Source organism: Ramularia collo-cygni (assembly GCF_900074925.1).
Source record: "Ramularia collo-cygni strain URUG2 genome assembly, contig: RCC_scaffold17, whole genome shotgun sequence".
NCBI lineage: Eukaryota > Fungi > Ascomycota > Dothideomycetes > Mycosphaerellales > Mycosphaerellaceae > Ramularia > Ramularia collo-cygni.
In genome coordinates, this window is record NW_019716271.1 from 333,000 (window position 1) to 355,546 (window position 22,547).

The following is a 22,547-nucleotide window of genomic DNA, read 5'->3' on the forward strand; positions in this document are numbered from 1 at the left end:
CTGGTGTGTCGTTTCTCACTGCGATCAGGCCTTCGTCTCTGCAGCATGTGCGTTTACATGAGCAACGAGCTGTGCGCAGTCAACCTGAGGTGCGCGAGTAGACGCTGATCCCGGGCACTAGCTCTGCTGCCCCGACCCGAATGCTTATTTCTTAATCACTCCGCCTTTGCGTCCGCCATGTCCGTGTCGGCACCATGTGCCTCCCCAGCCATGACGGCCTGTGCAAGCTCCGGAACGCTGCTGGAAAATACCTGCTCCTTGATGAGTGCGGCCATGAGACCCGTCTTCTCTTCGTTGACAATCTTCTCGGCCGCCTTTGCCACCTTGGCCATTTGCTCGTCGCCACCGCTCTTATTCTTACGCTGGGGACCAAGCGTTATACCAGGTCTCTGCTTTGCACTGTCCAGAACCTGCTTCGTCTTCGCTGTGAGATCCTCGATTTGTGCTGTGACATAGTCGTGATTCGTCTCGAGTGGGGACGAGGATAGCGTTTGAACCCAGTATTTGTTCCATAGAGCTTCCAGCAGCTTCCCGTCGAGTGTGGATTTGAAGTGTGAGACTTCGAGTGGGTAGTACCTGTCCGCATGCGCGCCAWAGTCTTGCGCTTTGGCCATGGGCACGGCGGCCATGCCATCCGACACAGAATCCTGGCCCTGCGGCTTGTAGCCCTCTGGATATGTTCTGAAAGCACCGATCTCGACCTTTCCAGCACTGATCGTGCGGTGCGGATCGATCACTACCGCCAGAAAGGGATCGGAGAACTGTTGCTGGATATGTTGGGTGGAGACATCGATTCCCGAGAGCCAGCAGCCGTAGCCAGGATGGCTGTGATACCATCCCACCGCATTCTCCAGCTGTCCCGATTCTCTCGACTTTTGCAGGAAGTTGATCATGTACTCGTTCGCCTCATCCTGTGCGTTGACCCGTGTTTCGGTACCTTCCACTGGCAAACGCATCGCGTCTGTGACGATGAACGTCTCATGTTCCACGTAGCCCAGCATGAGGMCCATCACTTCAATCTCCCCTCCCGATCGAGCGTGCATGACCATCTTCACCAGCGCAACAGCGGATATGCGAACGTACTTGAAATGATGGGGGTCTGCTTTCCTAGCGATCATGACTGCCGTCAGTACATCTCCCTGAATGAGGAGTGATGTGGTTGACACTCACCATGGTCTAGCACTGTTGATTTTCTTCTGCTCGTCTGCGTTGTAATTGTAGAGTGCGTCTCGTTGAGTGTCCACGAGCTTGACGGCATTGTCGCTCTCCCAGGCAGACTGTTGCTCCATCTTGTGTGCTGTGATGCGAAACGCTGGCAAGAAAGGCGACCGATTATTGCGAATACTTGGCCTTTGTCTGTGATGTTTGTTGATCAGGCGGCGGTGTTTGAAGCCAATGAAGCTTGGAGTGAAGCTCTCTCTGGTCGCACGCGCGTGTCTGAACGATTCGGGAGCACTTCCACCTTCGTCCTTCACACCAAGATCTAAAGCAGCGAGATGACGCGAAGGTGAAGACAGATGGTACAGAGCTTCAAAGATGGTTGATGCTGTCAAGAAGCTCTCCCGGAATTAATCACTGCGGGGCAGATTACGGCATCCCCGTCAATTTCGAAATAGGCAAGGCGGAAGGAAACACGAACGCGACCGCGACTATCTCGCGTCGTCGTCGTCTCTGGGACGACGCTCGCCATTCCCACTTACCATTACAAACTCGATTCACTCCGCACAATCACCATGCCTGGCGTAGTGACACAACCATCTGTACAGGTGCCGAATAAACGGCATTTGCAGGAGACTGCCCTCTCGCGCCAAAATCAGCAAGCCTCGCCGCAGAAGAAACGCAAGCTTGGAGACTCGAAGCCGGTATTCAAGACTCCAGCAAGGAGAGGTCCAGATGGCAAGCCTATTGGGTCTAGTCAGCCCAAGAGCCAGTTTGAAGAGGAAGTTCTCGAGAAGCTCACACAAGACATCGATGCCTTGAAGCACAAGAATGCGGAGAAGGACCAGCACTGGGCAAGACCAAGCTTGGATGACTTCAACGACAAGACGGATGTGGTGTCATTCCAGGCGATTGACGCTGAAGAGGGCACTCTGCATGGCGGTAAGGCAACTGTCAAGCTGTTTGGTGTGTCTGAAGCCGGCCACTCCGTCCTACTGCACGTCACGGACTTTCTACACTACCTCTACGTCGCGGCACCAATCGCCTTTACGAAGAATGATTGCGAGCCATTCAAAATATATCTTGAAGGATGCCTGGCTCAGCATCAGACCGCCATACAATCAGTCCAGATGGTCATGCGGGAGAACATGTTTGGCTTCCAGGGAAACACAAAGAGCCCATACCTCAAGTTGACCGTCACGGACCCCAAATACATCAATCGGCTACGCACGACAATCGAAGGGGGCAATGCCAACTGGAAGGGGCTCTGGAAAGCGGCCGAGGGTGGCATTCTGAYATTTGACAGCATTCAATACGTCCTTCGCTTCATGGTCGACACCAAGATTTCTGGAATGTCGTGGGTTTCCGTTAATGCCGGAAAGTATCATGTCATTCCAATGCGAGACCGCCAATCGAACTGCCAGATCGAGGCTTATTGCCACTTCCGAGACATCATTGCACATCCCACTGATGGAGAGTGGTCGAAAATGGCACCCCTCCGAGTCTTGAGCTTTGACATTGAATGCGCTGGGCGGAAGGGTGTATTTCCCGAAGCCAACATCGACCCGGTGATTCAGATCGCCAATGTTGTCACCCGGTATGGTGAGGAGAAGCCGTTTGTGCGAAATGTGTTCTGCATGGACACGTGCAGTCTTATTGTCAACACTCAGGTCTTCGAGTTTGATAGCGAGGACAAGATGCTCATGGCGTGGCGAGACTTCCTCGAGGAGGTTGATCCCGATGTCATTATCGGCTACAACACATCCAACTTCGACTTTCCATATCTCCTGGATCGCGCGGCACATTTGAAAGTGGCCAGATTTCCGTATTGGTCGCGGTTGAAGAACGTCAAGTCGGTAGCAAGGGACGCCAACTTCTCCAGCAAGCAAATGGGGAACCGCGATACCAAGGCCACAAACACAAACGGACGCTTGCAACTCGATCTCCTTCAGCTCATTCAGCGGGACTACCAGTTGAGAAGTTATACGCTCAACTCCGTGTCTGCGCACTTTCTCAAGGAGCAAAAGGAGGATGTGCACCACACTATGATCACCGAGCTGTACAACGGTACGCCGGAGTCAAGACGTCGTCTCGCCGTTTACTGCTTGAAAGACGCCTACCTTCCTCAACGTCTCATGGACAAGCTCATGTGTCTGGTAAACTATACCGAAATGGCAAGAGTCACTGGCGTGCCGTTCAACTTCCTCCTGTCGAAGGGGCAGCAGATCAAATTCRTCAGTCAACTGTTCCGAAAGGCTTTGGAGCAGCAACTGGTTGTCCCCAACCTCAAGTCAGAGGCCAGCGATGAGCAATACGAGGGTGCCACCGTCATTGAGCCCACACGCGGGTACTACGATGTCCCAGTCGCAACCCTCGATTTCGCGTCCCTATATCCCAGCATCATGCAGGCCCACAATCTTTGCTATACCACCCTACTCAACAAGAATGCAGTCGACAAGCTCAACCTGAAAAAGGACGAAGACTACATTGTCACACCCAATGGCGATCTCTTCTGTACAGCAAAAGTCCGCAAAGGGTTGTTGTCGCAGATTTTGGAGGAACTGCTAGGTGCTCGAAAGCGCGCGAAGAAAGAACTAGCAGTGGAGACTGATCCGTTCAAGAAAGCTGTCCTGAACGGTCGACAGCTGGCATTGAAGATCAGTGCCAACTCTGTTTATGGATTGACGGGAGCCACGACGGGCAAGCTGCCGTGTTTGGCCATTGCCAGCAGCACTACTTCATACGGGCGTCAAATGATCGAACGGACCAAGGAAGAGGTGGAGAAGCGCTACACCATTGCCAATGGCTACAGCCACGATGCGCAGGTCATCTACGGCGACACAGATTCCGTCATGGTCAAATTCGGCCCCAATGACCTTGCAAAGGCCATGGAGCTGGGCAACGATGCTGCAGACTACGTCTCCAGCAAGTTTGTCAAGCCCATTAAGCTCGAGTTCGAAAAGGTTTACTATCCTTATTTGCTCATCAACAAGAAGCGTTATGCYGGGCTATACTGGACCAACACGGAAAAGTACGACAAGATGGACACGAAGGGTATCGAGACTGTGCGCAGAGACAACTGTCGGCTCGTGCAGAATGTGATCGAGACCAGTCTGAAGATGTTGCTCATCGACCAAGATGTGCAGGGCGCCCAGGAGTAAGTCATATCTATCCACTTCCACCGATTATACTAATGCTGTACAGTTATGTCAAGGAGACTATTTCAGAACTGCTCCAGAATCGAGTGGACATGTCCAACCTTGTCATCACCAAAGCGCTGAGCAAGGTTGATTACGCGTCCAAACAAGCTCACACCGAACTCGCAGAGCGTATGCGCAAACGCGATGCTGGATCAGCACCGGCACTTGGCGATCGTGTGGCGTACGTGATGATCAAGGGAGCTGCAGGAGCCAAGGGTTACGAGAAGTCCGAGGATCCCATGTTTGTTCTGGAACACAATCTTCCCATCGATACGAAGTATTATCTCGACAACCAATTGGCAAAGCCACTGGGCCGTATTTTCGAGCCCATTCTTGGAGAGAAGAAGGCGGGCTCTCTGTTAACTGGAGACCACACGCGCGCCATCTCCGTCGCAGCACCCACCATGGGTGGGTTGATGAAGTTCACCAAAAAGACCGAAACCTGTTTGGGTTGCAAGAAGCCCTTGTCGTCGAAGGAGGAACAAGGCGGAGCGGTTGGAGCGGAGTGTCGCCCGCGTTTCGGCGAGCTGTACCAGCGATCGCTGACCAAAGTGTCGGAGCTTGAGGTGCGTTTCGCGCGTCTCTGGACACAGTGCCAGCGCTGTCAAGGAAGTATGCACAACGAGGTCATTTGTTCGAGCAGAGATTGCCCGATCTTCTACATGCGCATGAAGGCCAAGAAGGATGTGGAGGATGCCGGAAAGGAGATTGAGCGATTCGATCGCGACGGCGCGCTTTGGTAGGGCGATTAATGCCTAGCATGCGATGTACTGGTAGAAGCTTATGTTAATCATGTGCGGAACCGTGGAAGGGCAAGCCAGCAAGCCCACAAGCACGAGCAAACTAGTATAATACAACACCCAGCAAGTCGATGATCCATCATCTTCCAGCACCGTCACGCAGGTAGAGAACCTGAGGGATGCTCAGCCCATCCCCGACCAAAATGAGTCGTGCTCGACGTCTGAGCGCGGATGCTGCATCCTGTCTCAGACGATCTCAGGCGGCCAAGTCGCAACGTCTCGCGTCCAGACCACGATGACATCGTCCACGTCTCATCTCCATGACTTGTATACCCTGCGATGATGATGGCAGCCTTCGAAATGTCGGAAGAGTTGCGTGTGCCGACTTGCTACAGTTGACAGCTCGATTGTTGCACAGCTTGCTCCGCGGATCGACAGCGTTTCATACAGCAGCCAAGCTCTGGACATGCAGACTTATTACGGCATCGCACCGGTTGACCGCACAGCTGCACAGATTTGCGTGGCTGCGGCTGTTCCTTGCGCTAGTGCGCGAGCGCCGTGATCGGGTCAGCGTGGACCCACTTGTGACTTGAGCTGCAGAGAACGATGTGGTACATGTGCCTTGGCCGAGGGACAGAGTTCACAGGTTCGCGTCTGAGTCGTGAAACTGGCCCGACGCGCTTATCAACACAGCTGTCCGCCAAAACCACGATATATTTAGCTATGTAACGGCCGGCGGCCCACGGCAGACATCAGCACGGCGTCAGACTTCCAGGCGTTTTCTGTAGATCGAGGACGTGCGAGCACCGGGGTTTTCTGAGAACTCGCCATGCTGTGCACCGGGAGGCTTTTGTAGGGGGATCGCAAGGATTATTCTCGCAGGGAAGTGGCTTCCGGCAGAGTCCAAGACGGCATGTGCAGCGCTGGACACGGCATCGGTGCAAACTAGTCCACTTGAGCCTCTGGCGGAGGAGCAGCACTAGCAGGATGCGAAGTCCAGCCGTGGGCGACGGCGTGGACCTCGGAGGCCTTGAAGAACAATAGGCGTGACGGTCTACAGAGGATGCAGACTAGCCGTACGCTGCCCGGACTGCCTCTCCTGTTCGCGTGGCCGTGGACCGTCATTCACGTCAGTAGTCAATCACGTGTCGGCTGTGAGACCAGGATGTCGGCGTGGATGTGTTGCATGGAGCTGCACGACCGACGAGGTCGAAGCAGCCCCTCCTCGAGCCTGCCCGCGCAGAGTGCTCCGACGGCTCCACTGCGCCGACGATGCCGCATTGGCGTGGCTATGTGAGACCGCTACGCACTGCCCACGATTGCCAGATGATGACTAGGTGTGTGGTGCCGTCGGTAGAGCGAGTTTGGAGACGGCTCGCTGGTCGGTCAGGAGAGGGTACTCCTAAGACACACAAAGGTTGCAGCGCGTCGCAGGATAGTGGCCAATGAGGAGCGGGGAAAAAACGGGCGCGTGCACTGCCCGTGTGTGAGACTTGGGACTTGAGCCGAACCTGGAAGCACTAGCTTATAGTGGTACCCCTTAGAAGCCCTCTCTCACAGCAACGAGATTACTTCTTCACAAGAGCCGCACATCATCTAATCATACACACTCCACCCATCTCATCGCCGTTCGACTGTTCCTGAGCATAGCGTCATTCACTCTTTCGGACGCTGTGACTCCAATTCTTTCCTTTGACAGCTTCTTTCAGCCGCCAGGCCGGCCGCCGTCACTCTTTCCGGCGCCGAGTCGTTTCGCCCTTTCCTTCCAGCYCCGAGCTGTCCACGACTGTTTTTCTATTGCCGATTCCGACGACACGAGCGGACTACCTATCCACCCACGAAATCACGCCTAATCGCCCGGGAGCGACGCCGACATCGACACCGCGCAGCATTCTTCCCCTCCGCCTGGTCGCCGGAGCCCGTCCACCCCGCAGCATCCTTCCATCCACCCCCATATCTACTTTCGGCAACACCTGGCTGCTCTAGACGGCCAATCTGTCGACGAATTACACCACCGCATTCTACTCCGCGGTATAAAGGCGAGCACCGTCAGCATGGCCGACGTGATGCAGCCTCAATCCTCTACACCGGCTCTCTCCCTCATTGACCTTGAGGATGGAGAGACCACACCTACTGGCTCGAGCTCCAATGGCAACAATGCCTCTCGCCGACCGCCGAGGAAGAGCACTCTCACCCAGCAGCAAAAGAACCAGAAGCGTCAACGGGCCACGCAGGATCAGCTCATGACTCTGGAGATTGAGTTCAACAAGAACCCCACGCCCACTGCACTCGTGCGCGAGCGCATAGCTCAGGACATTAACATGACCGAGCGCTCCGTTCAGATCTGGTTCCAAAACAGGTAGGCCGGCGCATCACCGCCAACCCGACATTAAACATACTAACCCTGTGGGTAGGCGAGCAAAAATAAAGAACATTGCTAAGCGTAGCATCGAGAGCGGCGAAGACTGCGACAGCATCCCCGAGTCGATGAGGCAATATCTGGCAATGCAGGCTTACGGCCCGGGAAAGGGCATGCCTGCTGCGATGATGGGCCGCGGTCCGGGGTTTGCGCCATATGGCAATGGTAGCATGTGTCTCAACACAGACGCATCTTCTGGCAAGGTTGTCATTCAGCATTTCCACTGTCGTTCGCTGTCCATTGGAACATGGCGTCGCGTGGGCCAAAGCACAATGGATCTGGTCGTCTTTTACTCCCCCGACAAGGCTTGCGTGACRTACTACATCAACAACGACTCGGCTGGATACAAGATTGAATACCCATTCGCTTGGATCAAGAACATCACACTGCAGCAGGGCGATGTCATTGCAGSAGCTGAAGGTGCATCTCAACGCTCCGGTGGACTAGTAATCGAATTGACACGGCCGCCAAAGTTTTACATGGACAGCTCTGGTAGCGGTGGATTTTACGAGTGTGGCGACTTTACGGAAGATCAGCAAGCAAGCCAGGTCATGGTACATCAATTGGGAGGTCCTTCCAAAGTTCTTAGCGGGCAGCTGGCGAAACTGGTTTCTCTCGAGTCATACCAAAACCGACACAGCCACACCATGTTTGATCCAAGCGCATTCGCAGTATCAGCTCCTGTATCGCCTGTCGGACACCGCCCAGCAAGTCAGCCCAACCACTTGATGCACCCGCACAGTGGCATGCATCTCTTCCCTCCACAGGACCCCAACGCAGGTCTCATGGGCCCACCCGGACCTCGTGGTCACAAACGGCAACGTAGTCGCTCCGTTCCTGTCGCGGTTGATTTCAACATGCTCCGAAACGGACCGATGCCCTCGTTCTTGATCCAGCACGAGGGCCAGAACGCGCCACAACCTTTGTCAGACACCAACATCTTTGCTCCCATCCCGCAGCATCAGCAGCACAACAGCTTCACTGCGGGCAACGATTCTCACCTGAGCATTGATACATCTTCTGGCTACATGGGTCTGCCTTTCGCTGGCGCACTCTCTGCTACCACGGCAAACTCACCGAGTGACTTTGGCACACCCGGTTTCTACAGTGCTGGGCCTGCTGCGGATGGCATGCAAGCATCACACTTCAACTCTCCATTCAACAGCGGGTTCCTCGCCGTCGATCAAGCATCAATGATTGGCACCAGCAACACTCCCCTGTCGATGGCCAGCCACGGCGACCCTGTCATCGCGGACCACTCCCCTCCCCTCAATGGAATGGGACGCAGTCACAGCGCGGATATTTTCGGCACGCCTGGCGAGGGTTCCCAAATGGGCGATGACAGCATGTATCTTTCCGAATCATTCAACAAGCAGATGGCACTTCCATTCCGGACCCCGCTTGGCGATGATTCCTTCCACTCGCCCATGCCTGATGGCATGTTCAACTTTCAATCCCCACCAGCCACTGGCTCTGACAGCCACGGCAACATGAGCATGTCTGCCCAGTCACAGATGCATTTCGTTCCAAGCCCTCAGCATAGCCAGGACGGTCACTACCAGTCGCCCTCCCAGCATGCCGGGCAAATGCACAATGACAGCGGTGTATCTTTCTCGACACCGTCTCACATGTCTCAGGAACAGGCGGCGATGTTCAACAACGCACAGGAAAATGGCATGGTCTACCAAGATTCGAAAGTATACTCTAGCCCAGGACAGATGCAGCAGCTCTCGGATGACCAGCAAATGTTCCACCACCACAGCCCTGGACAACAAATGGACATGCATACACAGCAGATGTATGGCTTTGTCGACCCTCACTCTCTCGGACACCAGCAGTAAATGCTGCACGCGATCAACAACTCGACGATGATGAAATGCCTTGTAGGCCAAATACGGCCATAGTGCTTCGGCGTTCGACCTTACAATTCGTAATATACCCTGGATAATTTCGTGTGGATGGATTTCGTTTTTTGGTGTGATATTTGTGTTTGCATACTGGATAGCAATTTGGAACGACAATCTTTAATACGAGTCGTGGAGTTTGATACTCGGGGAAAGGGCGTGCGAGGGAAGGATCGGGCTTGAAGGTCACGACTGGAATATACCCAACACGGAAGGGAGTGCTTTGCTATGTTGAATGTGCTTCGCACGGGAAAAGTTGAATCCAGCGACTGTCTAACTTAGCAGCCTCTGGCTGGCTAGCCTCTTCACTCGTTCTGGTAACGTGGGTTGAGCATGCTGTATGAAAATTGAAAAAGACTGCAAACACTGTACTTCAGTCCCAGAGTCATCACTCGTTTTCACTCTTCCCTTGAAAATCTCATGCTCATGCTCTTGCTGATGCTGATGATGACGATAGCGATTTGTTTATTTGTTTGTCTCCCACGCGCGTCAAGTTTAAAGCCGACTATCTTATCTTCAATGTGCATATGCATCATGCACAATGCATGACATTTCGGCCTCGAAGTTTGGGTCGTCTCGACCTCCATTCCATGGTTCCGACTCGGGACTTGAACCAAGACAAGCTCCTCTCTCTTCACACGCCAAGGCGGAATGGCAAAGACGAGATTCCACCTCGAAGGTTGCATCATCCTCCCCGAGCGAATTTGTTCCGTGCAGGACCCAGGGCGTTGGTACTCGAACCATAGATCTCGGGAAGTCCGTGCGGTATTTTTGTCAAGGCTCAGGATGGCCGGAGGCTTGCATGCGAGATGGGGCTATTAATTTATGACGCCTTTTTTTGATGAATGTGGCTGATGGATGGTGTAGCAACGTGGATTGTGTTGATTAGGATTGATGGGGTGGTATGTCTTTGGTGCTGGCTAATAATGTTGCTGTGCATTTACAGACGCGTTACGAGGCGTAGCTTTGGGTTGATTGGGGACGGAGTAGCTGTGGTTCTGAAAAGGGGGAGGTGTTGGTTCGGGACCAATCTCAACTACCTATGTACGGTATGGTGGTTCGTCCTCTACGGAACACGGCAAGCATTGGAGTGCAAGACGTGGAAAGATAAATTATCGCAGAGGGTGAGTTTYGGTTCCGAGACGTTGTTCCCATACACATCGCAATACTGATTCMCAGACCGCGCTCGTTTCGGAAATTAAAATCTGATGATGCTGACGATGCTGATGATGCTGACGATGCTGATGATGCTGACGATGCTGATGATGCTGACGATGCTGATGATGCTGATGATACTGACGATACCGCGAAGGATGTCTTGTTTTTCTCCATGCTGAATCGGAAGAATACCATCCCCAGCACCTGTCTCAGAGCTGCCACATGCTGCCCTCCTATCCCCACGCGCGCAGCACACCACCAACGCATCATCACCCGGATCATACCCTACCGAATCCCTCTCTGCCAGGCATCCGAACTCTTCGATCCGCCCACCCACTTCTCAGTGTACGGACAAATCTCCGATCCCACAGGACTCATAAGGCAAATTTCCAACCATTTCGCATAATTCCCATCTCCAATACTCCCCTGCACAACCGCCTTCCCCACCCCTCTCACATTTTCAAAAAGCCTCAAATTGGTGAAATCGCAGCTCCCATACATGGATTGAAAGACTTCGATTTCGAGACTTTCGACTCCTGTGAAACTCTCTGTGGCTTGTAGGCTGGAGAATCTGGGGTCGACGTCTAGACGGACGTGGATGAAGAATTTCTTGATGAGCTGCGCTACGCGGGATGAGGTCACTGGAGGGAGGGTGAGGCGTGTGGGTTGTGCTCGTAGGAGGAAGGAGGGGAGGGAGCTTAGGAGGGTTGGATGGGCTAGGAAGGTGTTTGATTGGTAGAGGATTGGGGTTGTTTCGTGGTTGATTTGCTTGCAGGTTCGGAGAAGGCTTGCCGGGTGGAATTGGTTGGGTGTGTATGATGTTTTTGATGAGGGGTTTTGGTCGTGGATCATGATCAGTTCCCAAATGGCCAGTCTTATCTCTGCTGGTAGGAGGAGGAGGCGGGAGAGGTGTTGTTCGGCCATTGTTTGCAGGTCGATGGTCGGGGTTTCTTTTCGTACTAGGACTATCATGATGATTTGAAGTCCATGAGGGGAGGGAAGCAATGCATAGGGACAGCTTTATTAACGGTATAGAATGCTTGCTATCAGTTAGGTGATAAGATCCCGGGCGATCGGAACCTTTAGAGTCGACCATTGCGGAGGTACATATGTACTTGTGGCTGTGGAGCTGTGGAGAAACCTAATAGTGCATTGGAATCATGCCCCCCTCGCCCCACAAAGATTGATAAATCGAGGAGGCTCGCAGATGTTCATAGTCCTCACGCTTCAACTGATGGCTTGTTGCTAGTTCATGGGCAAAACATCGCCCTGAGACTTTTCTTCTCATCCAGGCTGCAACGAATTATAGACTGTACCCTAAAGCGATACAGCAGACATTAAAGATTTTGATACATTTGCCAACATTGTCACTGCATCCTACTTTTTACATCCTGTACAATAAATCTCTGGAAGAAGATGACTGTCCCCACTCTCACGCCCGAGTCTCGTCATGGAATCCGCTCAACTGTTGATCGTCTCCTGGCGTCAATGCAAATGGAAAAGGCCACCCTGCAGTGAGGTCTCCAGGAAGCTGAAACTCATCCAACGGTGTCCTCATCCCAAGCGAGTTGGTAGGCAGATGGAGATGCCCGTGATCCACACCATTTTGAGTGCCATTGTTCATGGACATTTCCGGTATATTTTCAAGCGAGTGAGGAGCTTGAGCGAAGGAAGCCAGCATTTGGCGCTGAGCTTCCATGAAGTGGTCGATTTTGTCGATGTGGGCGCGAATCTCTTTACTTGCTCCGGCGGCGGGTTGGAGGCCAGATTCGAGGTCCTCGAGGAGATCGGCGAGAGATCCTAGTAATGCGCGGACCCTTTGGTACTTTTCCTCTGTGAGCACGTCTTGCACGACGGAAGCGAGGATCTTGCCAATGCCACCAAGATGATATACCAATGGCGTAGAGATCGCGCGGAGATAGTGAGCTGGGATGTTGGAGAAGGTTGTCAGGACTTGCTCGGCGACTTCGCACTTTCGATCCAGATCCTGCCAATTGCTAGATTCGAAGAGCACTATTCGTACAAGTTGCAGTGTTGCTTGGACGTTCGCTGCTTGGAAGCGAATGAGATCATGACTTCGTTCTCCCGTGGCTGGCGACTGGGCGTCCTTGAAGCGAGGCGGTAATGCATAATACAGGTCAAGCATTGTCTCCATGACCTGCAGGTCGGGAACGTTGTCTGCTATAAGCAGACGAACGATTGATGTTCGGTCATCGGTGAGATTTTGCTTATTCCGTCGCAGTCGTTTCAGGGTATGCTCAAGGATGCGATATAGATCGGTCGTAAAGTTCCATCCCCGAAGCCAATGCAGGTCGTCGGACGACGAGGATATCGAGTCGGAGGAGATATCTTCATCATCAACTTCGCTCGGATACTGCACGTTCGAATGCGTTTCTTGCGATCTCGAGATGGTGCCGAAGACCGCAGACATGTATATGTCTAGAGTGTAGACACACCAGAAGAGTCGGCGGCGCTCCTCCTTCTCGACGACAGTAAGATTTACGGGCCACTTATTCTCATCGTGGAATTGCTGCATGGCACTCAAGGTCATGTAGTGCCCCATGTACTGATGCATGGCTTGCAATCGACCATGTTGAATACTGCTAAGCACCAGCAGCGCATAAGCACGAAGATATCCAAGGCCCGTGGCTTTGCTGAGGTCCTTGGGAAGAGCATCCTGCGCAGCCGCGAAGAAGGTCTCTGAAGATTGGGATGCACCCTGATCAGATTGGTATTTCTCGCCCGTGGCGCCGTCGCGAGTTCTAGCAGCTGCTAGCGCACATGCTGCCATGATTGAAGCGAAGAAGCCTCGATCCACAAGATAGTGCTGTCTGCGAACGCGATCCCACATCGTCGGTCCGTGGAAGAGTGGGAACAGTGGATAGATGAATTCCATGTAGACTTCCAAGTACCGGTCAATGGTTTGCTGGCTGGCAGCCGCAAAGGACCGCCATGCTACCAATGAATCGTCGGGGACACCTTCGCGGGAATGGGAAAAGTTTCCAACATGTTCTGGCGCGGCGTGTCCTGCAAAGGGAATACCATTGGAAGTTGGTCGATAACCTCCCTCGATCTTCACGACGGGGGAGGAAGGCTGCAGCAGGTCAGTCTCCATCTTGACTACTCCCGTAAATAGAGAAGGACCTTACCGATAATGTCTGTTGTTGCTGTTGGGATGGCAGTAGATTAGGAGGTGATATTTGTGGAACGGATTGATTGCGTCGCCGTCGTGAAGGTCTCTTGTATGTGCAGTCCACAGCGAAATCGAAGCAGTTTTGACATTGCTGTTGAGGATTCTCCGCACTGGGTCGACATCGTATTGAGCGTCGATGGCATAGATCACACGCCTGAGAGATGCGTTGCAGTTTCTTGGGTCTTTCGCTGGTCATTGACATGGAGCTTACTCCACCGGCTACGCTGCTAGCGATCGGTACTCGAGTTGGGTAAAACGGCTTTGCGTGTAGGAGGCAGCAGGGGTATACGACAAAGAGGTTGTTGGACCGTGTAGCAAGATAACAGCGTAAAACAATGACCGGTCTGTTGGTCTGATGCACTGTGGTKAGTGGTAATCGCTACTGAGACTTGCGGCCTGCCACTCTCTGCAAGTCTCGAACCGCCTCTTACGTCAAAGCAGGGCCACAGAACCGAGAGGCAAATAATGGAAGGCGATGTCGGGCAAGACAGACCCTGCGGAGAAAACGCGGGTACGATCTTCGAGTTTGTACAGTATTTGTGTCAAGCTTTCGGTCCAACCTCGGTAGTGGTGAGCGTATACCGTAAGTGAACTAGCAGGATCGTGAAGACGGCGGAGACTTCTCCATGTGCATACTTACAATAAGTCTCCCGCATGCCGGAATATCCAGTCGGCGGGCTTCCTACCCTCGTAGGCWTTAGAAATTTGTAATGTGGCCTTGTGAATGGACAATGCTCCTCGTACCAGGCGGAAAAGAGTATGGACGAGTGGGACTGTATGTTCATGTCTCATCTCGTCCAAGCGACTTCATAAACACGGGTCTCATTCTCTACGAGACATTGAAGATCCTTACAGACCCATCATCGCTAGCAGAAGCAAGTTGCCGCTTTCCTGGTCTCCAACGAAGAACATTTACCGTCTTGCACGGAACAATCGCTCTGTCGATATTCTGCACCTCCATCGTCTCGAATGTCTGCAAGTTGAGAGACACAAGCACAATCGCTCCATCCTCATTCCCATATGCAAGAGTGACCTTGGAATCCTCTGCTTCAAGGCCAAAAGCCACGGCGGTAACAGCAGCGGTCGCAGAAATGGTAGTCTTACACTCGACTTTGCCATCGACTAGGCTCCAGATCTTGATAGTCTTGTCGCGACCGGCTGTAGCGAATACATGTCCTGTGGATGAGGGGGCCCATGAGCAGTCCAAGATCATCCTAGAATGACCCTTTGGATTGGATGTGTGTGAAGTGTAGGTGTTGGCGTCCTCGTTTGATCGTTCGAATACGGCCCATTGTCTGTCTCGACCGACACTGAGTAAGAARCGGTCGTCGGGAGAGAAGGCGAGGCTGGTGACGGTCAGACTATGAGCGGTCAGGGACGGTTTTACTTCTCGCCATTCGCGTGTCTCGTATAGTCGGATTACGGCGTGATCTATTGAGCTCGCTTTACATGCAGTTGCAACCAAGCTGCCATCGTGGCTTGTGGCTACGGCGCAGATCTCGTAGCCGTGGCCGTAAAGCTTTTCATGCTCTGGCCAAAGAGTGTAACGAGCCAGGTGCTCTTCCAAAGGTGGGTGGGTAAGATCCAGAGTTGATGTGTTGGTTGACGCTGGGTCATCGACAACCTGTCCACTCGCATCGCCGTTGACCTGCTCGTCATCGTGGATCTCCACCGTAGCCTTGTTTGACAGTCCCAAAACAGGGATATTGGCAGCGTCGGGAAGGTCCTCGGATGAAGAGCTTGCCAGACCACCAAGTTTCGACAACAGGTTGTCCACAGCTCGCGGCTTGTCGAATACACGTAGCAACTTCTCGTCCGCTCCAGATATGAAACGATTCTCCGTTACATGACTGACACAGTTGAGGTCATAGCCGTGGATTTGAGGACGTGAGAATTCATGCCATGAAGAGTGTCCCTCTCGCCGCCATTCAGCCAGCAGTCGAGTGGTTTGATCAGATCCCGTCGAGAGGAGATAGCTTCCATCGGGAGCCCATGCAACACCCTGAACTTCCTGTACGTGCCCACCGATTCCGATCTGCTGATTCCATATATCGTGAGCAGGATCGAATGTCCATTGTCGCCAGCTTCCCGTCCGCCCAAGGCTGGCTACGGATCGTCCTTCAGGTTGCCACAGTCCGATCCAGAAGCCACCAGTACTTCCAGTTGCGGTGGTCGAGCCTTTCTGTGAACTGATCTCACCAAGTCTGCTGCTGCATACCCACAGTCCCGAAGCAGAGTCAGCGTTCCATATGGCCAGAGAGTTGTCCGCAGATGCTGAAAGTAAAGCGGGTGCCACATTATCCTCACTTCGAGGGGCCCACCGCGCAGTGTAAWTCCAGTCTTCGTGACCGATCAGCAGAGCCTCAAACGTGATTGAGTACTTTTGCGTCGAACCCCCGACTTGATGTGCTTTGTTGGACAGGGATTTCGGCTCCAATGTAGCTAATAAGTCGCTGTTACTGTGTTGCTCCGGCGTCGGTTTTAATTGGTCTTGTCGGAATCGCCATAAACGAACGTATCTATCCTGACTCGCTGAAGCCAACAGAATATCGCTATCTGGACTGCTCCGCTCTTTGGTGAAGTCTAAGGAGCGAACCCAACCCTCATGACCAGATAGAGTAGCTTGCAGCTCGAACTCAGGGCCTGACTTTGTACGCACGTATATTTGAATGCTGCTTGTTGTCCCGGCTACTGCAAGGACAGTATCGCCATTGGATAGAGAGGTCAGAGCCAGAGTCAGAGGGTAATATCGTGGCTTCAATGTAATGGTTTGCACGAGCTCAGCATTGCCATCCTTGAAATGCCATATTTTGACAGTCGCATCTGCAGAGCCAGAAGCAAACAAATGCTCCTCTGCGAGGATCGATAGAGCGTTGACAGATCCAGTGTGGCCGGGCAAGCTTGCAGTCTCCTGGAATCCCGTACTACATTCACCCGAAGCAGACCAAATGCGAATCGTCTTATCAGCGCTTCCGCTGATCAAAGTGCGCTTCGAACCTTCATCGTAGATCTTCACAKCGTTCACTGTATCGGTATGTCCTGCCAAGAGAGCACTGATTCCCGCTTGTCGCGAGTCTTCGGGATTCCACAAGGCGATGTTATTACCCGCTCCGAATGCTAAGAGTGAGGGTGCCCAGTCTGCGGCAGAAGGGTGTCGATTGCCGCCAGCGGCGATGTATTCAATCGTCGTGGTCATCGCATCTCGGGGTTTCGATGTTGATGAAGTTTGAGATTGTTTGATGGCGCCGGAAGGAGCAACTTTTTCCAAGATTGTAGTCAGCAGAAAATCTATATTCAGCTGGAGGCGGACATCACTTCTTCTCCAACACATCAACGTATATTGAAATAAGAGATCCACGGTGAAATGACTGGTACCATCAATATCACAGTGGAGTTCACGTAGGTCATCATCTCTCTACACATTGTCTCTCTTTTCTAAGTAGAATCTCAGCGGAGGACTCGAATTACTCTTCTCCAATGAGCGAAAGCACAAAGTCTCCATCCCGGCCACAGACGCAAACAATCAGCCCTCAAATGTGGCATTCCTCACGCAATGGCTGTGTGAGAATCTCATGAAAGATCCTCGGGTGGATATGTTCGTTCTGGACGGCTCAGTGTAAGTCGCATGCACAGGATGATATGAATCAGGCTGATTCTGTGTAGCCGGCCGGGTATTCTCGTCTTGATCAACGATGCGGACTGGGAACTTGAAGGCGAGGAGAAGTATGAGCTTCAGTCTGGTGACACGATAGTTTTCGTCTCAACCCTTCATGGCGGATGAGGAGGCGCGAGTGCCTTTGTGTTGTCGCAAACAGGAGAGTTGCTTAGATCCGTTTCCTGAGCCATGGGATCGCGTTCGGGACTAGAAGAATCCCAGTTGAGGGGGATCGTTCGTAGCAGGGAGCATAGACGAAAGCTTGAGGAGCTCAAGTGATGGTACAGGAAATCTACGTCGAGGCGAAGAGTCAGACTGCTGCGAAGCATTGCACATGTCTAAGTAAGCAAACGCCCGTCTGTACGGAAAGGCCATTTCCAAATCCAACTCAAGTCATCCACGTTACACCAAGATCGAACAGCTCTTCAACGACAAAGGTGTTATGTTCGCAAATAAGAGATGCCGAGGAATAATCTCACACAATAACTCCCGGTGGAGCGCGATCGGTCTTGCCCAAAATACTCCCACCAAGCAAAAATTCACCCAACTTTCTTCACGTTCAGCACCCTACCCAGCCAGCCAGCAAGTCAGTCAGTCAGTCAYAGCAAAAGCAAACATCAGAAAAGGCCAAAAAGAAAGCTGCTCGCCAGGATTCTAACCTGGCGCAATCGCAATAGTTTAGAGAACAATGCATCAGCCGTGAATCGAACTATTGTCATTCGTTAGATTATGATTTTATCATCGCTCAACCGTCAGAGGACGACATACCACGGGGCTAGCCGATTCAAGTTACACCTGGCAACGGCTAATTTTACCACTAAACCACTGAAGCTTTTTTGGGGTGAACAATTGTGTTGTTCGATGAAAGCGGAAGGCGCGTGAGTGAATATAATGTGTGGGGCTTGGCATGCTAGAGGGGCAGGTGCAGGGGACATGGGCGTTTGCCGCGATAGCTCCGACGTGGGATGGGATCTTCGAGGATGATTTATAAGGCATTCGCAGGTGAGGACATCACGGCAGTTTGTTTGGACATGATACATTTGGAATGGATGGCTTGGTTGACGCTACATAGTCGACGAGGTATAACGACTTTAACCTGAGCTCCTGATTCTCCAAGATGCGTACAATGCACGGCTTGGAGAAGTGGCCGACACCAAAGGCAGAGTCTGCGCACGATGGCATGTCGTCTGTACTGGATGGTACGATGGACAGAGGGACGAAATAATAAGAAACATGCGTAGGTAGGTCGCTGTACATGGGTATTGGCAAGCGCGGTCATCGTGACTACCTACCTACATATGCGACTGCCTCCCAGCATCCCCAGCATCATGCACTGCATGGACATCATCCTCCTTTCAAGTGGAACATCCAACCAACTCCCTTACACCGTCTCTCGAACATAGCCACCCGCACCTGGACAGACTGTCGCGGCCCTTGGTTTGACCCCTCTCGTTCAATGCARCATCATCCAGCCTGATCAATGTAAGTTGTACCCTCGTGGGCCGCTTCTCGTCCACTGCTTACAATCAACAGGCACACCTTCCCTGCAATGTCCAGCTCATCTATCTCCCGCACTACGAAACTTGTCAAAGTTGCTAGGATCGAGAATGATATCCGCAAACTTGAGCGCAGCCTGTACGCAGCCGGTGCTACTGTGCCATTCCCACGAGACGCTCTACAGTGGAGCAAGCACAAGAATCGGAAAGACGTACCTTCTTACGAGGCGGATCTCATCGCTAGGCTTGTTCTGATTGACGACCTTTTGAAGTCGACACAAGAGCATGGGCGTACTTCCACAGACGTTCATTTCGATCCTCACTTACACGATACGCCATTCTTCCGCCCATGCCCGAGTTCCGCTCATGGCCGCACTGATGACCGCGGTCGTTCTCACTACCACCCACGCCCCAAAGAACGGCGCGATCAGGATCACTATCGTCGTCATTCTCCGGGACGCGGGTTCACCGAACACCGCCCTACTGGGGATAGTTACAGGCCAAGTAGACATCGTTCACGCTATAGCAGAGGCAGAGATGGTGATGACGAGGGAAGGCGTCGAGCACGCTCTCCAAGCAGACATCGTTCGCGCTATGGCAGAGGCAGAGATGATGATGACGAGGGAGGGCGTCGAGCACGCTCTCCAAGCAGACATCGACCACCCCGCAGCGAGGGATATGATGGTGGTGGTGGAAGACACCGAAGCCGCTCTCCGATCCGACCACACGATGGTGGTAGAGGGTATCGAGCCCGCTCCCCAAGCAAATATCGTCCACAGCACCAGGTCGGGGAACAAGGAGACCGCACCCCAAGCGAGTTGTCCCGCACGCCATACCACGTCGAGGATCATGGCGGCGGCCAAAGTAACGAAGTCCGTCGGCAAGACGTGCGGACATGGCCGATCATATCCTCGAAGGTCACGGTGATCTCTTCTAACGCTATGCTTTTATCTGTCTATACTGCAACATCCTGGATCTCGGATCTCTAGGCTATTCTACTGCAGCCTGGCACCTATGCAGTCCAACATACAACCAGACGTGCATACTGAACACCAGCCGGTGGATATTCAATGTACCGGAGAAGAAGATTTAGCATGGGTCGGCAAGAACTCGAGTGGGCGAATGGGTGATGCTAGTAAGAGGATATTCTGAGTTAAGAGCTGGTCGGTGGAGGAGATAGCCAGCTTGTTCGGTAATGGGAGATAGCCGCCTGTTCGGCGATGAAGGAAAGGGAGATGACCTCGAACAGCTTCCTCGAATAGCTTCATTCGGTAGCACTAAGAAACCAGGCATATGTTCAAGTCGTGTCTTTGTTGTGTAACGTCCCAGCCTTGATGGACAGTTGGATTGGTGATTCTAGCCGCCATCGCTACTACTACGGAAGTGGACAGAGGGCGCGACAGCGTGGTCCTCACCCTCCACAGCATCCTCCTCCTCCGCGGCATCATCCTCCTCCATCGTCCTCTGCCGCATCCTCCTCCTCCTCCTCCTTCTCTACGTCCTCCTCCCCTGCATCCTCCTCGACTGTATCCGCTACGGTCTCCACCTCTTTTGCTCTGCTCTGCCGCCTTAGCGCTTCAATGCCAGCTTGATATTGTGCTCTCCGTCGAGCGGCGAAGACAACCAATACCGGTAGGGAGGAGTGATAAGGATGATGGACCATCCTTATAATCAAGCGGATGCATGAATGCGCAGTAGCACTGGCCTCTACGACCGCGGCCACGGCCGCGGGCATGACGGAATGAACAATAACACATTTTGAAAAGTAAAGCTTTTCACCATGCAACAAGATCATTCCTCACTGGAAGACCACGTGGGTATCATGCTCTGACARGATCAAAATCAATCCAAGCCCTTCCAATTCCACTTCCTCCGCGTGAGATCACCCAGCAGCAACACCAGCCTTCTCCTCCTCCTCCCCATCACCCAATCCAAGTTTTCCCAAATCCACCACCAACGGATCGCTCTCATCCGTCATTTCCCAACTCCCTTGCCATCCCTCAGGAGCTTCCGCCCAGGCCGGCAAACCGGTCTCATAACTCCAGCTCCCATCCGCACTAGCATACTTCCTCGCATGCAGATAGATCCCCAACTCATGCAATCCGGGATCACTATACAGCGGCGTATCACAAATCTCACACACCTCTCCCGTCATCTTCTCCGCTTTCTTCTTGTTGTAGGAATCCACCATATCATCATGGTAAGCCACCGCCTCCGCGACATCCTCCTTGCCCATTCTGGAGAGGCGCGTCATGATATCTTCATCGTCATTTCCCGAGGAAGCGGATTTGCCGAGTTCCGGACCGAAGACTCGTTGGTTGGAGTAAATGGGGTCGTTGGTGATGGGATGGCCTAGAAATTGCAGGTGGACTCGGAGTTGGTGCGTGCGGCCTGTGAGAGGACGACAGCGGACAATGCTATATGCCTGTCGTGTCTCTGTCGCGGGACAAAATGCCAATCTTTTGAAGACCGTCCGCGCAGTCTTTCCGTTCGCTCTCACGCGATTCAATCCAAGCTTGGGAGAGATCTGGAGAATGGGTTCTTCGCAGACCACGTCTCCTTCCGGGAACTCCCCTCGGACTCTCGCGACGTACTCCTTGCGGATTGTCCGGCCCATGAGTTGTTTCGTCACGGCGTCTGCGGCCTTTTTGTGTTTGGCGATAAACATGACTCCGCTGGTAAGGCGATCCAACCGATTACATGGCAGGGGATTAAAGCCATGTCCGCGTTCCGCGCGGAGGATTTCGGTGAGGGAATTGTAGTTGTACCGTCCTGTCGGATGGACTGGCACTCCGGCGGGTTTGTTGATCACGATCAAGCCTTCATCCTCATGCACAATTCCTATCGGCTGGGCGGTGACAGGCGGCTCGTGTCGGTGGAGGGTATGGCTGATGACATCTCCATTCTTGACGATTGTCTCCGGAGATGGAACGGGCTTGCCATTCAGGTGGATTGCGCCGCTGGTGATTGCGCCTTGCTGGGTGTGTTAGTCTCATGATCCTCCAAATACTACGACTGATTGATCCCACGTACATAGTATTCTGCAGGTCGGTCTCGAAATTCATCCTTGAAGATCTCGAGAATCTCTCTTCCTCGCCATCGTTGCTTGCAGTTTGTGTTGTAGGTGAAATGGTAAGGAGCAACCCTTCTCAGCCCAAATTCCGAATCCAATTCATACGGTCGTGGCCAGGGATCGCAGGGAGTTGTGACGACGGCAGGTGGCGGAGCAAGGATTTCGGGGGATTCTGCCGCGGATTCGACGGTCGTGAGGGCCATGCTGGAGGGAGCAATCCGGCCCCGGCGGATGAGATGTTCGAGAACGCGAACGGAAGGATGGAAGAGGGAAAGAGTCGCTCTCATCGACGGAGCGGGGGGTGCGAAACGTGCGTGTATGTGAGTGAATGATTTCAGTGACATGTGAAAATGTCAAGATGCGCCTCGGCTGACTTGCCTTTTTCGTTTAGTCGCGCCTGTGCCCTCGCGTCTCGTCGCTTCACTTCTCGGCGAGAGTAGACCGAGTCGCGGCGATAGACCGCCTAGGGCGACGCTAAACGCGGCGCGCCCGCCGGAAGCTGATTAGCCGCGCCTACCTTACCCGGTCGCTAGAGCGCGTATATGCGGTAC

At 53.0% G+C, this 22,547-nt stretch overlaps 9 protein-coding genes; 4 read left to right on the forward strand and 5 right to left on the reverse strand.

Annotated features, from left to right (window-relative positions):
* Positions 1-155: 155 nt before the first annotated feature.
* On the reverse strand, positions 156-1,289 carry RCC_09312 (probable COP9 signalosome subunit 5 CSN5; the record flags this gene model as incomplete). XM_023774554.1 has 2 exons in its annotated part: positions 156-1,107; positions 1,171-1,289. The coding sequence occupies 2 exons, from the start codon at positions 1,287-1,289 to the stop codon at positions 156-158; spliced, it is 1,071 nt and encodes a 356-aa protein (XP_023630322.1).
* Positions 1,290-1,733: 444 nt separating this feature from the next.
* Positions 1,734-5,101, forward strand: RCC_09313 (probable DNA polymerase delta catalytic subunit Cdc2; the record flags this gene model as incomplete). XM_023774555.1 has 2 exons in its annotated part: positions 1,734-4,315; positions 4,363-5,101. The coding sequence occupies 2 exons, from the start codon at positions 1,734-1,736 to the stop codon at positions 5,099-5,101; spliced, it is 3,321 nt and encodes a 1,106-aa protein (XP_023630323.1).
* Positions 5,102-7,152: 2,051 nt separating this feature from the next.
* Positions 7,153-9,358, forward strand: RCC_09314 (related to homeobox transcription factor (RfeB); the record flags this gene model as incomplete). XM_023774556.1 has 2 exons in its annotated part: positions 7,153-7,457; positions 7,513-9,358. The coding sequence occupies 2 exons, from the start codon at positions 7,153-7,155 to the stop codon at positions 9,356-9,358; spliced, it is 2,151 nt and encodes a 716-aa protein (XP_023630324.1).
* A 1,506-nt stretch (positions 9,359-10,864) lies between these two features.
* On the reverse strand, positions 10,865-11,503 carry RCC_09315 (uncharacterized protein; the record flags this gene model as incomplete). The annotated part of the gene is made up of 1 exon (XM_023774557.1): positions 10,865-11,503. The coding sequence occupies one exon, from the start codon at positions 11,501-11,503 to the stop codon at positions 10,865-10,867; it is 639 nt and encodes a 212-aa protein (XP_023630325.1).
* A 508-nt stretch (positions 11,504-12,011) lies between these two features.
* On the reverse strand, positions 12,012-13,694 carry RCC_09316 (related to C6 transcription factor; the record flags this gene model as incomplete). The annotated part of the gene is made up of 1 exon (XM_023774558.1): positions 12,012-13,694. One exon carries the CDS (start codon positions 13,692-13,694, stop codon positions 12,012-12,014), a length of 1,683 nt encoding a protein of 560 aa, XP_023630326.1.
* Positions 13,695-14,601: 907 nt separating this feature from the next.
* RCC_09317 (related to RNA polymerase II Elongator subunit) lies at positions 14,602-16,968 on the reverse strand (the record flags this gene model as incomplete). Its single annotated transcript, XM_023774559.1, has 1 exon — positions 14,602-16,968. The coding sequence occupies one exon, from the start codon at positions 16,966-16,968 to the stop codon at positions 14,602-14,604; it is 2,367 nt and encodes a 788-aa protein (XP_023630327.1).
* A 168-nt stretch (positions 16,969-17,136) lies between these two features.
* RCC_09318 (probable Ubiquitin-related modifier 1) lies at positions 17,137-17,553 on the forward strand (the record flags this gene model as incomplete). XM_023774560.1 has 3 exons in its annotated part: positions 17,137-17,171; positions 17,224-17,388; positions 17,436-17,553. The coding sequence occupies 3 exons, from the start codon at positions 17,137-17,139 to the stop codon at positions 17,551-17,553; spliced, it is 318 nt and encodes a 105-aa protein (XP_023630328.1).
* Positions 17,554-18,976: 1,423 nt separating this feature from the next.
* On the forward strand, positions 18,977-19,912 carry RCC_09319 (uncharacterized protein; the record flags this gene model as incomplete). Its single annotated transcript, XM_023774561.1, has 1 exon — positions 18,977-19,912. One exon carries the CDS (start codon positions 18,977-18,979, stop codon positions 19,910-19,912), a length of 936 nt encoding a protein of 311 aa, XP_023630329.1.
* Positions 19,913-20,805: 893 nt separating this feature from the next.
* RCC_09320 (probable DRAP deaminase) lies at positions 20,806-22,199 on the reverse strand (the record flags this gene model as incomplete). XM_023774562.1 has 2 exons in its annotated part: positions 20,806-21,900; positions 21,957-22,199. The coding sequence occupies 2 exons, from the start codon at positions 22,197-22,199 to the stop codon at positions 20,806-20,808; spliced, it is 1,338 nt and encodes a 445-aa protein (XP_023630330.1).
* Positions 22,200-22,547: the final 348 nt, after the last annotated feature.